General features: G+C 36.1%; 1 protein-coding gene across 6 annotated transcripts in view; it reads left to right on the forward strand.

The window, feature by feature from the left end:
- Window positions 1–9974: 9974 nt before the first annotated feature.
- Window positions 9975–24008, forward strand: part of PAM (peptidylglycine alpha-amidating monooxygenase) — a 134579-nt gene continuing 120545 nt past the window's right edge. For all 6 annotated transcript variants that reach the window (XM_011960102.1, XM_011960104.1, XM_011960105.1 and 3 more), the window contains exons 1-2: window positions 9975–10039; window positions 21983–22070. In XM_011960102.1, coding sequence (XP_011815492.1) covers window positions 10000–10039; window positions 21983–22070 — 128 coding nt within the window. In that variant the 5' untranslated portion in view covers window positions 9975–9999. The remainder of the gene's footprint in view (window positions 10040–21982; window positions 22071–24008) is intronic.

Below are 24008 nucleotides of genomic sequence, written 5' to 3' on the forward strand. Positions count from 1 at the left end.
TTAAGGGAAATGAATAGGTCACAGAATCATTATGAGGGAGGCAGGGAGAAGCAGAATAACTTTGCCTTTGACCATTATGGTTAAATATATGACTCCATCACTAAACATAAGTACCCCATGTCTGTTTCACCTCTCCTTTGAAAGGAAAAAAGTATAATTTTTCAGAAGGCACAATTTCTTCTTATTAACTTAGAATTGAATTGGCTTTCCATCTCTTATTTCCATCAACATTATCAGACTTGCTAAACTGGGAATTGGCATTTTATCATTCTGTCTTCTTATATCTTAGTAGCTAGTTACGAGACTCATTTGAACCTGCCTAGATGAGTATATTTAATTAATGGTAGATGAAAAGACAAGGATTTCAAAAATTCTGAAGAGGTCAATACATTGAAATGGGCCTGGTTGCCTGAAAATTATCTACTGATGAATAAACTTAGAATGCTATCAGGACCTATTGTTTGCCTATTTTGCAGACTTCTCCTGTTCTTTCTTACCTAAGAGAAATCCCCTTTTGTCCCATTACTGGCCTTCCCTTTCCTGATTAGACTAAGTCAATTCTGGTCATTCCTTTTCTCTTGCTAATGATTGCTTTAGAGTTGGGCATGTGGTATAATTCTGGCCATTTAGATGTGAGGTGAAGTCTTTTGGAGCTGAAGTGCTTCTGGGAAAGTGTCATTCTTGAAAAGGACCTTAAGGAAGAGACTTTCCCTCCCCTAGCCTTTGGAAATTGCATTGGGCATTGTGACAATGTCATAGTCAAGCTACTGCAACTATCTTGTGATCAGGAAGGGAGGCGAATCCATGAAATAAAGGCAACAGGCTGAATATGACAAAGCTGAAAGATGAAAAGAACCTGATTACTTGATGACGTTGTTTAGTTGCTGGATGAAATAATCATTTTTGCATTTGTTCTACTTCTGGACTTCTCATTATGTGAGAGACTACATCTCTATAGGTTTAAGTCATTTTGAATTGGTCTTCTGCAGTTTGCAGCCAAATGCATTCTTAGTGATGATAAATATTTTCTTAGACCTCTTTCGTGTGACTGAGATATCATGTATTTAGTTTAGTGTGATCTTTGTAATATGTCCTGATGACTATGCACGATCATTCCAAAAAAGAAAAGAGCTATTTCTGATAAACACTTTCATAGCCCCAAGAGTGCATTGCCCTTTTGCTTTTTTATTGTACCAATTTTAAGTGTCACCAGCAGTGAAATAAAACTTTAAGCATCTTTCAAGTTGAAAATTCTGCTAATAGTTGCCACGAGTACATACATTTATTTGAGCTTTACAAGTTTATTTGCATATTTTACATCCTGTCTTCAACAGGAACCCTTTCAGGCAATGTTACACTGTGCTGATACCAGTCATCAATGCGTAACAAATAGTAAAAGTGCAAATAATACATGAATAAATTAATTTTCAAATTGTCCTTTGCTTATATATGTAGCAGAGTCTCACAGTTTATAGACTATTCTTCAAGTATGCAAAAAAAAATAAATATTTTACTTTAAAAAATTGATCTAATTTAGCTTATTACACCCGTGACCTCTGGGTATCAAGGGAAGAAAACCTTCAAAGTATCAGTTAAAGGTATCTCATTTTCTTCTGGTTCAAGACAGTCATCTCAACTTTTTAGTAAGCTATACCTCCTCTTCCCTGTTTCATTTGTCAGTGCAGTATTTGGTGGTCTTACATGAATGGCCTTGAGCAGTGGAAGACGTCTTAAATGAATGGGATTCGTTGCCTCTGTTTCCTTAATTGGTATCAATTTCAATAACTGTGATTACGAAATTAACCTCCATTTGGCCAGAGGAATTTCTTTTACTTCTTCCTTTTATTTAGAAAGGTACTCCCCTATGTCATGCTTTCTTCCTTTCCCAGCTTAGCTTTAGCCCTGCCCACCTCCTTGGAGCCATAACAGAATGCTTGCTGGGGAACCAAATATGATTTATGTGGGAGAGGAATGTGAATACATTCAAAATAGTAGTATTACAAATCTGTAAATCCTGAAAACCCAAAACCTTGCACAGAACTGTAACATTGATAAATACGCTGAAGTCTGTTGGGTTGTTACTAAAAGTCATCTACTTTAACATTGTAATTCTTATTTTTTTCTTACTCTTTCATGTGAAAAGTATCCACTTTTGTAGTATATCACTTCACTAGTCCCCAGTGCATCATAAGAAGTTAAAATTACTGTGTGCCAAAAGAGTAAATTAGGTGTTCAGGTTCCTAGGTTTGTGTTGGTATTACTAGTCTATGGAACAGGAATGGTTTCCTGGGTTGGAAGTCAACAAGCAGCCACTGAAATTCTCTACTTGGTGGCATATTCTCTGCTGGAGTCTATATAACACCAATATTGCTTTAAATAATTTTCCATACCTTATTTTATTTTGCATATTTGAGATTTTTAAATTAACCTATTGACTCATCCCCTTTTCTTTAGCTTTCTCAAGCTCTTCAGTTTTTTTTTGCTGTTTTTATTGTTTGTTTTTCCCTTGATGTTTTGTCTTTCCTGTTTCTCAATCTGCCTTAGTCCCTGTGATCAACACCAAAGGAACTGGTGGGAAAACTTTGTGGTGACTGCTATGTACCATTGCTGCAGGCATTTCTCGAATGGGGTCAGTGTAGATGACATCACTAGAGATCCTGGGAGTAAATACCATGGACAGCGAGTGTGGCTAGAGCTTTACATAGTCTTGGGAAGAGCTTGAACCACGAGAAGAGTACCCACAGGGTCTCAGTCCTTCTAGGGGGAGTCACAGAGAAAAACTGGGTTCTTTAAAATATTAATAAGTTAGGGATATTAACACAAAGGTAGATGTCTAGATATTAATATTGTATTGTAGACATGCCTATGAGAACACAGCTTACTTATGGATTTTGATTAGCCACATTGTCAACTACCCTCTCCTTAAAACATTCTCTTCCTTTGGCTTCCAAGGCATGTGGCTCACCTGGTTTTTCTCTGAACTCCTTGGTCACTGTTACTTGGCCAGCCAGTTCACAGCTCTGTCATTTCTCTTTCCCTTTTTCTCTCTACTCTCACTAAGCAGCCTCCTCTACACACATTGCCCAACTACTATCCAATTTTTATGTTTCCTAAATTTATATCTTTAGGCCAAGCCTCACCTCTGAACTCCAGATCTTGACCCAACTGCCCCTATGACATTTACATGTGGAGTTTTCAAAAGCTGCTCAAGTCCAACATGTTCAGTGCCAAATACATTATCTTCTTCAAACCTGGTCATCTGTGTTTTATGTCTCAGTGAATGATACCACCAATACATTCAGTTATGCAAGCCAGAAATCCAGGAATTATTCTCAACACTGCCTCCTTACCTTCCTTTGAAATCTACTCCCCAGTCATGTCTATTTTACCTTTAAAATGTCTCCAGAATCTGTCCTGTTTTCTCCTCTACTGTCATCACCTAGTTTTAAGCTACTATTTTTCTGAATAACTACATGGCATCTTCACTAGCCTTATCTGGTTAATTTCCATGTCATTTTCCTTAAAAAATGAAAATGTCTGTGGCTTCCTGTGGCTGTCATGAAAAACGAAACAACCAAAATTCTTAAATGAACTATAGGCCCTGCATTGTGTGCCACATCTACATGCCTAGTCCAATTTAAAACACATTCCTCTGTCTATGTGTACTGGCTTTTGTTTTTTCTGTCACACCAAGTTCTGTCCAATTACACGGCCTTTGAAAATACTATTTCTTATGCTAAAACATTGCCAACCCCCTTGACCTAAATTATTTCCTCTGAATTATTAGTTTTTGTAGCAACCTGTATTTCTTCTTTGTAGCACTTAAAACAGTAAAAAATTTAGCATTTATGTGTGACTATTTCTTTGCTAAACTAGTAGACTGTAAGTTCTATGAGGGCAGAGACCATGTATACTTTTGCTCACAGTTTTACAAATGTAGTACAGTGTCTGCTTCCTGGGAATCGCTCATCATATATGCTTGCTAAGTGAATGAATGGATGGGTAGAAGAATGACTTTCTGTGCAGCCACTGAAAGATTTAAAGGTAGGCAAGTATTAATGAGATGACTATGGCAAGATATATTAGAATTAGAATAGGCCCAGGAGCGGGAGAAACATGGAAATTAAGAAGACCACTTTGTTTTCTGATGGTTCATTATAAATTTCAAGAGAATAGAATGCAACTTTGGCAGTAAAATATTGGACAGACCCATTCAAGTCTAGAGCTTCTCTCCTATAAAGCTATATTGTCTCAGTATCAAATAAAAGCCACTTAGCATAGAAATATGGTGTTTGGGGTAGTGATTGAGGAGCCTTTCCTGTTCTGAAGTGTCCACAAACAGATTTCGTACATACAGTTAGTTTCTAATCATTTGTGTTAAAGGACAGGAATATCATTGTGAATAAATGTTGGCACCAGGTTCAGAAGATTGACTGATTCCATGTTCAGGGGAACCTGATGAAAAGCATGAACCACTAGCTTAAGGTTGGGAAAGGTGAGTAGTGGAGATAGTCTGCAATCCCTGTTCAGAATAGCACAGTTTCCTTCTTGTAACTCCCCAGTACCCATCACAGGGAAGCCAAGGAGGTTTCCACCGCTATCGCCACCCTGTTGTATGATAGGCAGTTAATGATAGTAGATTATTAGTATGTTCCTTTTTGTTTACTTGTAAGTGAAAGTATGTGAAAGCTCTAAGACAGCTGTTCCCTCACCAAAATATTTTTCCTTCATCGTTTGCTCATACAGATTTGTAATTCCCATAGAAGAGCGCTTGCCAAGAGAGTCACTTCCATTTGAACTACTTGGCGTTGAGAATCTTCTCATCATCAGCCACAGTGTGATTATAATTTAAAAATGCAAATGGGATTCTGGGATGAATCAACTGAAGGATAAAATTCATATGAAAAAGTGATGCTGTGTAAAACCCTAATTAGGCAGCATCTATAATATACAGCCTTTCTTAAACTGTGAGTTTATTGCCACCAAAAGAAGTAGATATGTGCAAAATTCAGCAACCATTTATAGAGCTCCCAGTATGTGTCAGATATTATTCTAAATGCCTAAAATGCTAGACATACACTGTTAAAAGATTACATTCTAGGTTGGGAAAAATGTTGATAGGGGATGGAATTAGTATAGTGGTAAGGACAAAAGTGAAGCATTTTGGAGAATCATTTGGGAACGTTGTAACATAAAATCTTCACTATGACTATTTCTTCCACAGCCTAAGAAATATAATAACATCTTTAAAAAATTAAATGGTAAGAAAAAGATAACAGGGAAAGGAAAACAAGGATAGACTACATATAATAGTGATAGTTTAAGGAATTTTATGTTATTAAGTGTTTTATGTTATTAATTCTGGCTTCAGAGAGATGGATTATTTAAACTTGAGTTTTTTGCTCCAGAAAATCTTTTATGCTTTGGTATAATTTTCCTTTGCTCTAGCTTCCTTTTATGCTAGGATGAGGTGGAGAGTACAAATACCGCTGAGTTAGTGTGAGCCTACTATGCATGCATTAAGAACGCTTTGGGAGACAGCAATTTGATTCTGTTACATAGTTGGATCAATTAAAGTAAAACTTTGAAAAATAATTTTCCAATTGTTTTCTTTCTCTCATAATCGAAATCCTGGCCAAAGGGGCTTGATCACTTTCCATACATTTGCCTTGTTGGATGGGCAGAACTACCAACGGTCTTGAGATTTCCATTAGTTTTTCCCAAAACGCAAGTTATTCAAACCCTAAATGAGTAATATGTGAAAATGTAGGAATTTAGGGTTCCTTATCATTTTGTCTGGGTTGGATTTAAAATGTAGACAATCAGGGGTTGGTATAGAGACTATTACCAACTTTCTGATCAGCTATTCTGAGGCACAAAGTCACAATTGCCACCACAAGATGGTTCCACTGGTTCTGGGTTTTGATTACTCCTATTACATATATTTAAGGTGTACATCGTGCTGTTTTAATATTCATATTCATAGTGAAATTATTACTATAGTTAAGCAAATTAATCTCTCCATCATCTTTCATAGTTATTTTTACTTTTATTGTTTGGTGTTTTGGTTATTAAATAAGTGATGACTTAGAAAAGTTACCAGAGACCATACTATACACAATATAATATTTCTATGACTTATGGCCTCTTTACAGGGAGCAACCAATTTACAAATAGCCACAGAAATAAGCAAAAGGGCCATAACCAGATGAAACTGCATCATGTTCTTATTTGTACACCTCTTTGTGTCATCACATTGAATAGTCTTTAAGAAAGGTACTCTGGGGGGATTCTGTACAATAAAAGGTTATTATCCAATCAAGATCAAATCATAGTATTCAACACTAGAATCTGAATGGTGGTATCTTTGGTTTCCCCCAAATAAAAATTACTGGTTTATGTGAACAATTTTCATATGTAATAATATACAGAGATTTTGTTTGTCTCATAATAATTTAAATAAGCAGTTGATTTTATTAACTTCCTTTTCCATAGAAACCACTACATCTCTGTCTTGCAAATGACTAAATCAAAATAAAGAATGCTATGAGAGAACTCTTGGTTAAAAATGGGTAGTAATAGGATATTATAGGAGTGTTATAGTAATAAAGGCCTTTTTATTTCTAGCACACTATCTTATTTTGTTAGAAAAATGTGCTTTTCTTGGATAGTTCCCAGTAGCATCAGTAAAGAGGCATCAGCAATATCATATCCCTCTTGATTCAGATTCGGCTGATGTGCCAAAACAGATAGCACTGGGCACCGTGGCTATGTAGATTCATATTATTTCTCCCTTTTTGTATATCTGAGCCTTATGTTAGCAGTTTGAATCTGTAGTATTTTACAGACAGTCGCCTGGCACCAAGCTCAGGTACAGTGTTCTTTCCACAGAGAGAAAAAGAGGATTCATGATGATGATAAATGGAAAATTGTGAAGGGTTGTGCTGGTAGTTTGGGTTGAATTATAGAAGCATCTTTACTAGGACAGTGTGTTCGTAGGAAAAGACTATTATAATGGGCAATAAGGTGCTGTCTTTGTCTCTTCAGAATGTGTTTCAGAGAAACATTGATCTGAGTTATATGTATATTTTCAAATAACTTTGCAGAAACAAAATAGTGACAAAATTAAATAGCTGTGGCTCTAATCTAGTTCATTGTAGTTTGACAACAAGCTTTTATGAAATGTTCTCAGGTGCTATTGAAAATTTAGGGTACTTGGACTAAAACTTCCTGTTAAATTTTATGTTACTTTGATTCCCTTATTTCTCCTATTAATCAAGTAAACAACTGAAATTGTGCCTAAGAACTGACAACACTTTTCTAGAGAGGTTTGAAAGATAATCTTTTAACAGCTATCTTTCCATAGTGGAAAGAGAAGTGCTTTAATAACCTGGGTACAAATTCCATTTCACCAATTTCTAGATTGCTTTTTACCTGTAAACAAATTACTTACCATCTTTAGCTTCATTTTTGCCATGTGTAAAATGGTGTCTGTAATACCTACCAAATAGTGTTATCATGGAAAATAACTATGATAGAAACTTCTAATTGTGTATGATACTTGCCTCCTACAGAGAGTCTCCTTCCCCCCTCCCCTCCCCTCCCCTCTTCTCCTCTCTTCTCCTCTCCTCTCCTCTCCTCTCCTCTCCTCTCCTCTCCCCTCCCTTTCCCCCACCTGTCTCTTTCTTCAGCTGACTTTAACAACTTAGGAAAGAAATAGTCGAAATCTGAACGGATTCTCATTATTAGATAAGTTATAAGCCAAAAAACAGAAATTGCTAGATGAAAGACATTTTCAAATTATTCTTATTTTAAATTGGGCGGCTGATGGTAAAAAATAATAATTATAGTATGGATCTGATGAATTATAAGTATAAATAACAGGTTCCTTTATTCTCTGTATTATATGTAACCATTATTATACTTAATTTTTTTAAATTGAGAACCAACTTGCTGAATTTGATATATCTATGTATGCCTGTAACTTCCCTATTCCATAAACATTGAGGACTTACAATAAAATCAAAGATGGAGTAAAATCAAAACCTGTTAGTCCAAATTAAAAAGAAGTTCTGTTTCCTTTTCATTTCATCATAACCTTTTGATCCTTTTTCATTGTAAGTATATGCTTAGATGCTTTAAATTTACTTTTGTTTTTATATTTGCTTTTAAGTCATTATTTGTCACATTGCTTGGAATGATCTTGAATATATTAGTATAATGCACAGAGTGCCTATGTTGAGATCCCAGCTCCTGCACTTGTTGGCGTCCAAGATAAATAAGCCAACACCACTTAAAGTGGTAAGAATAGATTTTATTCAGTAGTAACTATTGCAGTAGGGAAGTGGGTCCAGTGTGAAGTGAACCTAACTTTGTCGAAACAAAAGGGAGGAGACCTTTTAGAAGCTGGGGTGTGCTGAGGGAAAGGCACTGAAGGATGTGAAAGGGAGCTGGTCCATGTGGCTGGGCCATCTGGGTTTGTTATTTGGGAGAAGAAGCAAACTCATTATGTCTTTATGACAGAAGGCAGTGGTGTCGATTAGAACAAGGTGCCTACTGGACTTGAAAGCTGTGTAGTTATCTCCCTGAATGTAAGAAGACATTTTTGGGTGGTAGAAGATTTACATCTCAAAGGAGCAGAGAAAGGATTTATAGTTGCAAACTTTCTGAAGTAACTGCTCTAAGAGAGGGTTCAGCGGTTTATGCTTGTTACCAGGTTTTGGCTAGAACAAATAGTAAAATCTTCTGGAAGAATTGAACTTTCTCGGGTGGGTACCTTAAAGGGTGATGGGGTCACATGAGGGGTGCAGCTGTGAGCTGTTAGAAACTATGCTAATGTGTTTCTTCACGTCTCTTAATTTGTGTGTGTGCATGTGTGTATGTATTGCGAGGAGAGGGTAGACAAAATCAGCACATTTCCTTATTGGCAAAATAAAGTTGAATCTAAATTATAAAGACTTCTAAGAAATGAAACAATGCTGAAATGAGAAGAAAATGGCATATATGAAAGTAGTAACTAAGAATAAATCACATTTCAGTAATTTTTCAAGTTTTAAGATATTTGTTTAATGTGTACTTGAACCTCCTTGTTTTTTAACACAGAAGTAGAAACATAGGTACAAAATTCACAATTTTTGGTGCTAGTTCTTAGGTTTAGAAATATCAAATGATTTCTATCCATGTTAGTGAAATCTGATTATTCCAGCTCTGTGCAGTAATAATCCAGGAAGCATGACTTATTAAATGAGTGCAGCCTACATTTGTATTGGGCATATTATTAACCATAGCACACAGTTTATTGTGTATGGATTTCCAGTAAGGAAGTGGAATACATTGAATCTCATTCTCCTTAAACTGTAATTTTTATCACTAAAAATTCTTGATATTAATATATTTGATAGTGAAAAACTGACCATTTAGATGAGACCAATAACTAGAAAAGAAACAATAGCTTGAGTTAATGTTGGTTTCTTCAATGTATTACATAAAATGAAATTAAAATAAGGGAGAGCAACCAAAAATAATCAATTTTAAGATCAACTTATATTCATTGTACTTCTCTAATATTTGAGGCATTATTGTAAAATGATTCAGGAAATTAAATATTTAATTTTGCAAATGGCAAAGACGGTCAAAACTAACTTCTACCATTTTAAAATCAAGTGCATTAAATTGTTCTACTCTTTTTATAAAAGCATCTAAAATTTTGCCTTTTAACTTGGACAGTGTTAGAAATATCACTCATGATGATTGGTTTTACAAATAGAATCTAAAGTTGTTTAGGAAAGAGTCTTAGACAAACTTTTAGGGTATCTAAGTTCCGGACTTAGCCCTTCCACTAACCTGCCACTCAGCCCTCAGCAGGAAACCTATCCTCACTGAGTACTTTTTACAGTCATAGAAGCCACTTTTTAATAGTTATTATTTCTTCCTTACTAGCAAGAGTTTAATTTGGATTTTTTTATCTTTTTTTTTTAATAGTCTGATACATACTTCTGCATGTCAATGAGATTACCAGTGGATGAGGAAGCCTTCGTGAGTAAGTATTAATTGGATTGGGGGAGTAGCAGTTGAATGGAGGGCAGTGATTTGAAATCAGTGAAAGGTTCTCTTTGAGGGTTATGAGCATATTAATCTTTTACTGTCAGTTTCTAAAATGCATTTACCATGCCTAATGCAGAAACAAACTAGAGAGAGCCACTGAGAGGAAAGATTACAAACTATATCTGGAGAGATTCATGAGTAATAGTAGTTAAGGAGTTGCATGCAGATGTCGATGGCCGCCAATACTGTGTGGTCCCATTTGTATAGTATTGGCTTTCTGTCTGTGGCAAGATGCTTAATTCCGCTCCACTCACAGACAGCTTATTTACCTGCTGGTTCATGCTATAAATCGACTGCACTTAGAATCAACATTGGTGAATGTAAGATTTTACCTGTCAGACTGGTAGATGGATAGGAAGGGAAGGGAAGAGGGAGGGAGGGAGGAAGGGATGAGAAGGGAAAGGAGAGCCAGAAAAGAAAAGAAATGGAAGAAAGAACATTTATCTTGTTGTTTGTATTATAGAATAAGAGAACACTTAAACGACAGATTCTTCCCCAACTGAACCTTTAAATCAGAGAGGAAAAGTGACAAAGCACCATCTGTTTCCATCTAGGTTGTTTCCATTTAAACATCCCTTATGACAGACATTTAACTGTTTAGGGAAGGGCTGTGATCGGCAAATTATTCATGTATTTGGCTTTTCTCTGCTTCATTTTAAAACATTTGAGATGTTGGTTTTGGAGAGAAAGTGATGGTAGTAGTACTTTGGTCCCTTGAGACTAATCTTCAAGTGGGCTGTCTGAAATGGCCATTATATGAGTTGTGAAATGTGTACAGTAGCCTTGGGGCAGTCTGAGGATGAATTTTTATGAGGTGTTTCCCCCAGGAATGGACATCATAGACCTGCAAAGCCAGAGCAATGTGCATTTTTTATTCACACACGTTGGTGGCAATCACAACAGAAAATACAACCTTTAGTAACACTCTCAACAAAATTTGCTACCTAGTTAATTCCTAAGAACGAAAGACCACACAAAGTTGAACACTGATGAGGTTGTTTTGTATAATATTTGGACATTACCAAGAAAAAGTTAGGAAGCCAAGTGCTCCCATATCCTGAACTATCTTTAAAGACAAAAATAATTTAAGTTTCTAATTGTAGTGCTTTGAGTAACACTAAATATTATTTAGGATGTAAATTCATAATTAAAATCCTAGCCATAAAGCTTTCCTTAATTTCATATTCACATACTTGGCGATCTAGGAGAAAATAATATTCACTCACAAAAGGAATTTTACGTGAATTTTTCTTTCCTAATTTATATTTTCTTTGTCCAGCCCTGAAGGGGTTGTTTTGAGTCCCGTTTTCACACCAGCTATGAAGAGAAGGCCACCCTACACCCCTGTGTAAATGTGGTAGTCTTGTGTTACAGCAGTGTTATACGTCTCACATTAATAGGTTTGTTTCTGGAGATTGGTGGTAGTATATGATTTTTGAACCGGTGACTGTAAGGACTATAAATATATATCCTGTGTGTTATTGCTCTCCTACTATAAATGTGTTTACGTTCACATAATTTAAAATGAAAAAATACAAGTGAGTATATTCAGTCAAGTAAAATATTCACAGGAAACACATAAAGGTCTACATTAGAACCAGAGTGCTAAATGTTTTCATACTTTCTTAGGCACTTTTCTTCTGAGATTAAACTATTCCAGGCCGGGCGCGGTGGCTCAAGCCTGTAATCCCAGCACTTTGGGAGGCCGAGACGAGGGGATCATGAGGTCAGGAGATCGAGACCATCCTGGCTAACACGGTGAAACCCCGTCTCTACTAAAAAATACAAAAAACTAGCCAGGCGAGGTGGCGGGTGCCTGTAGTCCCAGCTACTCGGGAGGCTGAGGCAGGAGAATGGCGTAAACCCGGGAGGCGGAGCTTGCAGTGAGCTGAGATCCGGCCACTGCACTCCAGCCTGGGCGATAGAGCGAGACTCCGTCTCAAAAAAAAAAAAACAAAACAAAACTATTCCAAGTTCTAAGGTCCTTAAAAGGTCTTCTAAGATTAATAACTATTTTCAGTATTTCTTCCTTTCTTTATTACTTGGAGGATTGCATGAATACTGAAACTTTTTGTTCCCTATTCACAATGGGTTGTTTCATCTTCTGTGTGAGTCCTTTAATGAACTATGCCCAGGTGGTTTGTGGTTACTGTTGTTTACATAATTCAGCAACCACAGAAGTTTAAGTCTAGACAAATTAGAACTGGAAAATGGAAAACTAGGGACAATTAGCAAATAATCATTTATATAAAAGAGCAAGTAAAGGAAATTCTGCATGTATTATCTCATTAATTCTTAGGACAATCCTGTATAGATAGTCTCATTTCATAGCTGGAGAAACAGAGACAGAAACATCTCTATCTGTGATTTAATCAGGTGCTAAGATACTAGTTTGTATGGAATTCTCATTTATGTAATGGCTAGACCATTACCATCATCACTACCTGCCGTTGTTTACTAAGGGCCTGCCAGACACTGAGATACTGAAAGCTAAACATATCTAAGCCAGTTTTCAGAAAAGGAAACAAAGTCAGAGAGGTTAAGGAATCTGCCCAAGCTTTTTACTAGCTGTGTATTAACCTAGTCGTACTTCAGATTTGGGTACGGGGATAGTGATACAAAGGAAGAAATGGGCAAAGTTATCAATTGCATAGGTGGAGCTGCAATATAGCAAGAGCAGCACCGTTCTTCCTTCCTCACATCAAATACAATTATTCTTTCATTCCTTTACCTTCACTCCCTACTGGATACACTCTGACCAATTTTGCCAAAGGAAAAGTAAACCTCAAAGCATCTTAGAAAACAAATAACAAGTACACATGAAGATTTAAAGATTTGTAGAAGGAAAGGGGCTTGGATATATAGTTATATGTTGGGAGAGTGACCATACATAGCTTTTCCAGACTCCCAGAGTGAAAGTTTTGCCTATAGGGTAACCTAGGCTTTTTCCATTCTAACGGATTCTGATGGCATCTGATGACTAACAGAAGCTATAGCCTTTTTGTGAATTGTCCCAAATTCCTGATCTCAGGATGCCTTATCCTGAGATTAGACATGGTTGCAAATGAAGAGCTGTAAAAACGCATAATACTTTGTTCGTTCTTTTCTGTTTTTAATTATTTTTTACTTTTCATAGTCATTCTGTTTGTTTCTTCTTTCCTTTAGACATTTTATGATTTTATACCTTCTGTTTTCATTATCTGTGCCTCTTTGAACTTTTGTATTCCAGCAGGATATGACACCGACTCAATAATTGCTTGCTGAATACATGAGTGAACACTAAAAAGGGATTTTGTTTGGCCATTTTCTGACTCAACATTTCAAATAGCAGATAATTTACCTTTTTACCTTGAATTATATTCTAATATAAGGAATTATTGTTTTGCTTGTGTTTATGAAAAGCCATTGTGCATTAATTCAGCAAACTTAAAATTCTGCTGCATGTAAGTTATTGGGTAATAGGGATGTGAAGTATGTTGCGTGTTTATGGAAGTCACAGGCTACTAGAATTCTAGACAAGAATAAAAGTGTTAAAACATATAAAAAGGACTTTCTCCTTGAACTTTTCTAATTTCTGAAGAAAATTACAAAAGACAATACAATTTACATTGTTTATTAGAACTAGGGCAGACTCTCTTGATGGTGTTAAAAGTCAAAATTGGATTTGAATAACTCACTATTTTGGCTTTATGTTTATATGCTAGTTATATAACCCATCTTAAACATACTTCTAAATTTTTAGCAAATACCATCACAGTCATCATGGAACTCATATGTATATATGCCTGTTATATTTACATAGAAGCATATAGCATGTATGATGTGTTTATATATCTGTATTTAACTATTGAATGTGAATTACAGTAGGTGTTTAGAGAAATGCAGTGATGAAGAGAAAAATATGTTTTATATTTTGAACGAAATTATAGCTTTCCCTAGGGCATTGTTTTTGTTTGTTGTTTTAATAAGAAACCATAGAATTTCAATGGGTGGAAGTATAATAATATCTGCATTTGACCACTGAACTGTGGTGTTGTCTAAAAGGTGTTTTACAGACACTCGGAGGAATTGGCTCTGACAGCAGCCCACTCAGCCAAGAAATTTGACTGTCATCTTCACCCACTTGCTTTCCCTCACATGGATGACCTGTAAATAATTGTGTCTTTTCCTTAGTGAATGATGACAGATCCCTATCTATCAAATTGCACTACACAAATGAGCTAGAAGCCATTGAATTTAGAAACAGATAAAATTAATCTAATGATTCATTGTTTTTCACTTTCTTGGGCTTCTCTCTTGAATGTAGAGCAGTTTCTGTTGCAGAATTGCACAGATTTGAATAGTTCCAAATATGACATTTCTTAAACAAAGCACATGATCAAGTGATGTTCGGACACTTCAAGAACTGCATGAACAATTCAATTTTGATCATGCTTATGGGTCACTAGATAGTACGACATAAAGACCGAGGTCTGGGCAGAGTATACTGCTCGTATATCCATGTTTTATGGCTTTGGCAGCAGTAAGTAGAGGGGAGTATATTATGCATATGTGTGTGTACATGTGTGTGAGTCCTCATCCCCATGCAATCATTCTGTTACCTTTCTGCTTCCAATTAGTTGACTAAGTATCCTTTCTCTTCTGTCTTCAACTAGGACTTCTTTCCAACATAAATAATGAGTAGTCTCTGTGTCACAGATGATCACTGAGTATTTTTCATCAATCACCCTGAAAAACGCTTAGTTTCTTAGTGAAAGCTACTTGGAAAGAGCTATGATGAAGAACACAAATAAGACATATATAGTAGAGGTCTTTGATGAGTAGATAAAGCTGATTTTTCTTGGTCATAATCATGTAGGAGAAGTTGTTGCTATATACCTTGTCTCAGAGTCTCAGCGTATTTCTTAAATGTCTTCTACCCTTTGGTCACCCAAATACATACACATGGTTCCAAATTGACAACACTCAACACTCAAGTTTTTTTTATTACTCAGCTTTTCTCAAGTAATAAAAAACAGTGAGAGATAATAGGAACCATTTCTAATGTCTTCAATTAGGTACATCTAATGATCACCAGAAATTAATTGACATGTTGATACAGCTATTTTAATGCGGAAATGTTAAAATGCTACATTTCCCCCACCTACTACCTCCTCCTGGCTAGCTGTTTCAGTAGGAACTACTTTAGTAGTCAACCCATAAAAGATCACTATGAGTTGATCTAGTCAGAGAAAATTTCATGATGAAGGTACAAAAGATTTCATCTGGACCTCTGAAGATGACCTATTTGAATATGCAAAGGGGTGAATATTTTAGTGGCCCACAGTATGGGCCCAAACACACTGGGCACAAGTATGAGAGACAGTATCATACAGTGGCAAAAATAGCAAGCTCTGAGCCAGAACACTCCACATTCAGATCCCAGCCTCACCACTTTCTAGCTATACTACTAGGGAACAAATTACTTCACCTCTCTTTCCTGAAGGCTCGTCTATTTGGCAGGACAAAGAAACAGACTCATAGGGTCATTGAGAAGTAAATGAGTGCCTGACACCTGGAAAGCCCTCAGTAAATGTTAGTAGTTGTGATTATTAAGTGAGGGGGCTGCCTGATGAGAATAAGGAGTGGATGTAAAGGTTGCCATATTGGAAATGTAGTGAGCTAGAGGACTGGCACAGTGTTATGCATGGCCCTGAAAGGCTAGAAGAAGGGTATGGGCTTGATTCTGTAGGAAATTAATAGTGGACTGTTATAGGAACGACATTACAAAAACAGGGCTTAGTGAAGCTTATGCTGTTTAATCTTGCATAAGCTTGGTTGACAAAGGCTATTTATTGATTCTTTGGTATATATCATGGAGTTTAATTTTAAAAGATATATCATCTAGAAATTTAGTTTTTGTGTGTGTGTTGAAATTTCTTTATTCAGAGGTGAGGATTGTTTTATTTAAATTGATGTTCAATATATAGGCTTGCTCAGGTGTCTTATTTCTTAGATAATTTGGTGGCCGCAGCTTTAAGTCCTCATAAACCACCATAAGCATTCTTTACCAATGGTACATCATTGTCCATACTAGCAGGAGTTAATGACAATTTCACTATTAAGCTTTCTGATTAAAAATGTTCAAGGAAAAGGTCTTCATTTTAGTACAGAATTGCTTCATGGTTATGGGGAAAGCTTGCAGGAGATAATGTAATATGCCATTGTGGTGGGTTTTTAACATGCTGGAAAATAGACTATGGTGCTGTGAGCTTTGCATTTGTCTGTACCTTTTTGGCTAAACTGCAAGATTATGAACATTAAGGTTGATTGTATCCTAAACTCAATGTTGATAGTAAGATTTTAGGGCTTATGTTTTTTTTTAAATCATGACATATCTTTTTTATTATATATTCTTGAACCTCACACCTTCCCAATTCTCTCAATATTAAATATGGCTTGAAAACACAAACAGTCTTAAAATACTGACTCTTTATCATTGATAGGAACACAATTGCTAGAGAATTCCTATGCCTGCCTCAGATGTCAGCATTAAAATAATTTTGGGTGATACAGCTAAAATTACATGATATAATACAGAGTTCCAGTGGTCTCCTTGAATAAAATAATTCTAAAATATCAACTAATTTTTATCTTTAGAAATTCTTTATGAATTTATTTTAAAAGAAACCTGCTTTTACTGTTTGTCCTGTACATTTAAAGGAGCAGTACAATCCCAATTTAACTAAGATGAGTTGATAAACTCAGACTATGCTCACATAATAGAGTATATTCCATCACTATAAATGGGCACTATAGTCAGAATTACTGGCGATTCACTTGTGAAACCTTTAAATGATATACTTACCTGAGAATAAGTGCTGGAGATTTGACTGAGATGTTGATGGGAGAGGCGAAGAGGGACTGGTCTAGATTGACTCTAGGCACTTGTATTTTTACCAAGTTCCACAGGTTATAATTTAAAGCCCAGGTTAAGAATGGCTGCTTAAGAAAATTGTTTAATAACATGTCAAAATGCCCATGGTATGCAAACTAAGCTATTTACAGTGTATAACATGATTACATTGGGAGGAAAAAAGAAAGTTAACAACGGTTATCCCTGATATATATATATAGGCAACGATTCTAGATTGCCAAAGTTCTTCAGATACAAACTTGCAAGTCAGTTCTTTTTTTTCAGTAAGTTAATTATCTGTGGTCTGTAGTATTCCTCTACTGAATATTTTTTAGCTAAAAAGAATTGTTCCTGCCATTTCCAATGGTAATTTAGAGCTGGTTATATATACAAGAATATCTCCAGAATTGCTGGTTTCTCTACTTGGTTATGTGTGTTCTTCAGAATCTTTCCATGTCCTAAGTCTGGCAGAAGAATCAAAATTTGACATGTAGACTTGGATATCCGCCTGGAAGGGAAAAATGAAGAACTAAATGACGTTCTCCCTTAGGTCACGTTCTTAGAGAATTTTGTGGCCGTGATTATGGTCTGATGTTACTTAAAAGAGCCCATAAATCCCAAACAACCCCATGCAGTGAGGAGAAATTTTTCTTAGAACTCCAGAATTTAGACCTAGACATCTCTCTTTTCAACATGTCATCCACGCACATAGTTTTAGGTCTTTCATTTCAGATGACATTATCCTTTGAGAAATCCTCCAACCTGTGTGCTTTCAGTGTCATCAGATTTCCTTTAATTACTGTATGAGTCACTTTTTTGGAGTCTTAGTCCTTCAAAGATATTTCATTCCCGGGACTTCCTCGCCTATAAAATGTTCCCTGATCTCATACATCAGGCAATCTGAACTGTTAGCTCCCATTGAGACTGAAGTACCATTTCCACTTAAGCAACTGTCATCTTAATATTGAGTTAGAAGAGTCAGTGGCACTTTTAATCTTATCGGATATAATATTCCTTTGCATTCTCTTGAGGCTGTGTTTTGCACTGTTTCTCACCATCCCAAGGCTGTCTTTGTTTATTCTGCCTGTCAGAATTGCACACTGAAATGCAGTTGTTTCCATTATTATCCTCTAGCTCTCTTCCCCTTGGATCCTTTATTTGGTGTATGATGGGTGAAAAAGAAAAGAGACATTTCTTTTTAAGATGTTATTCTACAGTATTTTTCCATATTCTATTTTGTGTTGTGTTGACATCTCCTGCATAGTCTTATGTGTGTCTTGTGCCCAGCAGACCTAGAATTCACTAGGGGTGGGGTCTTATTTTGCAAAGCCAGGCATAATCAGCAGGAATGTAGCAAACCCCTGAAATGAACCTGTCAGACTAATCTTTTCCCAGCCTGCCACTCCCCACCACTGGCAGCAGCCCTTCAGTGAAATTGTCCAAGCGCTGCTTTATTTTAAGGCATCTACTGTTTGTTTTAGATTTACATTTTGATTTGACATTCCTTTTGCTGGAGGTAGTTTTCATTTCAACTTGCAATGAATTGTACTCTGAGCTATAATTATATAAATATTTAGATATTATACTTTTTCTTTAGGATATGATAAAAGATGGTTAGTTGCTTGTTTTTGCTGTGTACGTCTAATATACTTAGCATTTAAATTAGATCTGGAGTTTCTGGAGGAATATATGAGTCAGTGAGGATATGTTTTTGTGAAAGGAAACTCTGAAGAATTTTCTTTTTCTACTACTTAAAGAGAGTTGTTTCTCATTTTAGAAGCAAAAATTAAACACATACCTAGTTAGAGTTCAAAGTAGAGCAAATAAATAAGTGGTACTTAAAATGTATGTCAGAAAAAATGTATGTCAGAAGGAGAAAAAAATCAGAAAATGGTTAGAGAAGTTATACTTTGATTAATTAAGATTTGCCCCCTTTACTTTACAAAGGACAGTTAGAAGAGTCTCTTACATAAGCAAGGGCCCAGGCAAACTATTTTCTTTCTTTCCTCATGGAAAGCTAGAGATTATATGTTGTTGTTGTTGTTGTTTTTAATTGATTTTTATTTTTTTTTTTTTTTTTGAGACGGAGTCTCAGTCTCAATCTGTCGCCCGGGCTGGAGTGCAGTGGCCGGATCTCAGCTCACTGCAAGCTCCGCCTCCCGGGTTTACGCCATTCTCCTGCCTCAGCCTCCCGAGTCCCTGGGACTACTGGCGCCCGCCACCTCGCCCGGCTAGTTTTTTGTATTTTTAGTAGAGACGGGGTTTCACCGTGTTAGCCAGGATGGTCTCGATCTCCTGACCTCGTGATGCGCCCGTCTCGGCCTCCCAAAGTGCTGGGATTACAGGCTTGCGCCACCGCGCCCGGCCATGTTGTTGTTTTTATGATCTATTACTTTATCAACAGCTCTCTTCCCTGCCCTTACCTGAATCTTTTGCTTATTAATATTTTATTTTTTAAAATTACTAATAGCTCCTTATTTTTCCAGAAATGTCTTTTCCTTGTTTCACAGCAGCATACACATTGCATTAGTATAAACAAGATACTGTTGGTGTCTCCTAAACAGACCCTGACAGCCCTGGGCTTTCTCCAAACTGTCTTGAGCCTTCTGTGTGATTCCTACTACCCTTTCTGGTACTTTCATCCATCCTGACAGCTTCAGGGTTCAATTTTTTAATGCTTCTCAAATATGTAATTCTCTGACCTCTTTCTTGAACAAGAGTCACAGAATTCTGACTCTCTGCTGGATACTTCCACTTGAATTTTTAGCGGGTGCTTGAAACATTGTTTTGCATCCAACCATTTAATTCTTGGAATGAACTGCACTTGGCCATGTTGGCTTATTACCAAAATTCCAAGAATGATTCAGTCGTAGGAAATTTATCCACCCACAATACGATCTTCCGAGGGAAGGAAATCATGTAGTCATCTACACAGGTTCTGAAAAAGCAGAGGGGTCAGATAACCTCTCATGGATTGGCAGAGGGAATATTTTTTTAAAAAGGTAGGAGGAGGAGGAGGAGGATACAATTAGACAACAGTTATAGATGTTCATAAAGTAATATAAGCAGTTTAATAAAAATGAATATAAGATTAAAAATTGTATCATATACCAAAATAAAATCAAGGTGAATAAAAGACCAGTACTCCTACCTGAGGACTTTTTCCATTTTCTTTCTGCCCCAGGAAAGATCCCTGGTAGGATTCTGGAAGGGAGGAAGGAAATCTTGCACTCAACTTGACAGTGGTCTATAGAGATAGAATCCTTCTTTCTTCTGTTTCTCTTGCTAACAAACTTCAGCTTCGTGACAATAGGGACTTTCTATGAATTGTGAACGGTTGTAACTTCCAAGTGATTCTTTCCTTCCAAAGCATCTTCTTTCATCTCTTAGGCTTACTGTATTCTTTGGTAATAGAAAACCAAGCCTCAAGTTATAGCAAGTCAATTTTCCAGCCATTCTCTCTTCATTAATATTTTAAATGATGGTATGAAAACTTCAAGATTTAATTTTTAGGCTTCAAGTTCTTATTTTCATTGCAGAAAAAGAAAGGCTTATTTGTCTTCTCTGAAAGTGGTAAGCCAAGATGGCACACAGTAGGTTTGGCACATAGCGCTATGTTTTCTTTTCTTTTTTTTTTTTTTGAGGCGGAGTCTCGCTCTGTCGCCCGGACTGGAGTGCAGTGGCCAGATTTCAGCTCGCTGCAAGCTCCGCCTCCTGGGTTTACGCCATTCTCCTGCCTCAGCCTCCCAAGTAGCTGGGACTACAGGCGCCCGCCACCTCGCCCGGCTAGTTTTTGTATTTTTAGTAGAGACGGGGTTTCACCGTGTTAGCCAGGATGGTCTCGATCTCCTGACCTCGTGATCCGCCCGTCTCGGCCTCCCAAAGTGCTGGGATTACAGGCTTGAGCCACCGCGCCCGGCCAAGCGCTATGTTTTCTATCAGACACACTTTGCCAGTCATGGTGCTATAGTTTGATGTAGAACTTTTTTGCTGTTGTTTTGTTTTTTAAGTACTGACGTCTCACATACACGTTCTAGCAATAAGTTATGTTTTCTTAATTTTATCAAACAGACCAAAATAGCTGAAAGATGCATTTTTGCACACACCTGAGATTTAAGATCAGTTTGGAGCTATTTAGCATTTTATGTGCAAAGGTGACTCATAAACTGCTACTGCATACTGGAGAGCATTTTGATGAGGACGAAAAGGGATGAGCCAAACCCACACTAGGAAAGGGAGTTCATAGATAATAATATAATTTATTTTTAATTTTTTCTCTTTCAATTATGCATTTGTTTATTTTAATGTCTTTCAACAACTATTATTGGGAGAAAACGAGAAATGTCATTGTATAACTTCTGATATCTTTTAACAAGTATACCATGCTTATTCAGGACAGTAATTTTATGTCTTTTGCATTTTTGTAAAGATACTTTTTCTACTTTTCTTTTTATTTCCTGATAAATTGCTTCTTCATATACATCCCAGTGACTATAGTACTGTTGTTATTCTAAGATGGTCATAAATTTGTGTTATGAATTTTTGTGTTCATATTTTGACCACTCACTGTGGTTTCTGTTTCACTACAGTGTTGTGCAGTGTTTTATGATACTCAGCACTCTACTGAAGTCTGAAAGGAAATATATTGTGAATACATAGGCTGCAGATTTCATTTAATACCCATATAATGCCCTCACTACTTTAAAAGAGGTCTTCCATTTAAAAAAAGTGTGTGTGTGTGTGTGTGTGTGTGTATGTGGGTGTGATATTCAGCCTATTATTTTTTCCTTTTTATTCTTCTAATCATATTATCAAATCATGCTTATCTTTAATAAGATAATTTATAAAAGCAGGGCATTTGATCACAAGAGCATCAAAACATCTTTGTTATACAGGTATTTGAACTGTTCAAATATGTATTTTGTGACTGATGCACAGAAGTGTAACTTATATTCATATATCTGTATTATTTTCTCATAACAGTTGACTTCAAGCCTCGAGCCAGCATGGATACTGTCCATCATATGTTACTTTTTGGATGCAATATGCCTTCATCCACTGGAAGTTACTGGTAAGGATAATGGGTTTACAGTATAGAAGGGTGTAGAAAATGTGTTTTACAGGTGCAAAGTGTATCTCTGCAAGTATTTTACAACTGGTTAATAAATAGGCAGAACATTTTAAGAGAAAGAACTTTGTTCATTGACATCACGTGGTTATCATGGTTTATCACAGTTATTTGGTCTGCTATGGAGCATATCTATCAGCCTTTGTCACTGACTTAATAAATACATGTCTCATGGACGTAAAGATGGAAACAGTAGAAACTAGGACCCCAAAAGGGGCTAGGAGAGAAGGGAGCAAGAGTTGAAAAACTACCAATTGGATACTACGTTAACTATTTGAGTGATGGGTTCAATATGCCCACACTCCAGCATTACACAATATACCATGTAACATGTTCCCCTTGAATCTAAAATAAAACATCTTAGATTAAATATATGTATATTATATTAATATAATACATTAAATATATGTATATTATATTAATATAATACATTAAATATATGTATATTGTTATACAGTAGTATGTCCAGGTGCATAAGGCTTATAAAGAAAGTCTGAAAATTTAGATTATTGATACTCTGATATTAATTTTTAATTAATGTTCTTTGGCATTCTTGAAGATCACCAAACTCAGGAAATAGCCATATGTTTTAAGCTTCTTATTTTTCAAGTAGACCCAGAATCATTGTTACACATTTAATAGTCCGAAATGACTGGTGTGCTTTGCTTTGCATTGAGGAATCTGTTTTGAGGTCCTGTCCCTACATAATCATGTAGACTGATGGACTTTTCTGTGTGCATCCTAGTATTCATTAGCCTGATGCGAGTCAAGCAGCAACTGCTCTCTTGTCATTTTTATAATAACAATATAATGTGAATTTGGAACTGTTAAAAGCACAGGGCAATTAGTGGAAATCTCCATGGACCAAGTACCATCAAAGCATTTGTTAATAGGCTTAAGTTATTTGATGAAAGGAACATATCACATAGGAACCCAACTTACGTGACTGTGTTTATGTAAAAACGGAGTCAGCAAATCACAGTTAATACCCTTCAATATCAACATTCCCGTTTATGCTCTTCAGTAAATTTTTGTAAATAAAATTCTGGGATTAAAAGATTATTCTGTGACAGCTTTTCCTGAATCTTATTCAGTAAATCACATCCTTTGTTTTTTATGCTTTAAAACTGTTTCTTCTGAAATTACCAATATTTACCTTTGAATTAGACTCATTGAAAATAGCTAGAAGGATTTAAAGTCTGCTTTTGCTGCACCTTGGTTTAAGGGAATGAGTGAGAAAATAAAACGACCCTTAAATGCTATTCCAATTCTAATTGTTAGGAAAAATTATCTAAAATGAGCCAAGCATAGCTCATTGTTCTCATGTTAAGGGAATACAACAAACACCTCATTTTGGCCTTTAAAATATTTATTAATATTCTTAAATAAACTATTTTGAAATTAAATCTATAAGATATATTGACCAAAAATCTTCCACACTGGGGAATGAGAAGTTTGAAAGAAAAATATAAATGAAAGTGAAAACAAATTTTGAGTAGAGTAATTGTTACATATATTATTTTGCTAAAATTATGACTTGAAAGTCAACATAGTAGAATGAAAGAGCAGTGAACTAACTTGCTGGATTCCCTGGGTGGATTATTCAGCCCATCTGGAATGGAGTTCTTGTCTTCATTTCAGCAAAAGACTTATACTAGGCCATTTATAAAACCTCTCTATGCTCTAAAATTCCATAATTCTATGAATATAAATTGCATGCAAATGATGAGTCTGATTGGAAAGGCATTATTTCTAGGAGTTAGAAGTGTGTGCACTGCTTGACTCAACTCAAGCAAGCAGCTTACGGTGTTTTGCCAGTCAGTTGCATCATTGAGTAATTACAATTCTTAATAACACTATACCCATATCATTTTAAATGGA

This window comes from Colobus angolensis, unplaced genomic scaffold, assembly GCF_000951035.1.
Source record: "Colobus angolensis palliatus isolate OR3802 unplaced genomic scaffold, Cang.pa_1.0 Scaffold504, whole genome shotgun sequence".
Taxonomy (NCBI): Eukaryota; Metazoa; Chordata; class Mammalia; order Primates; family Cercopithecidae; genus Colobus; species Colobus angolensis.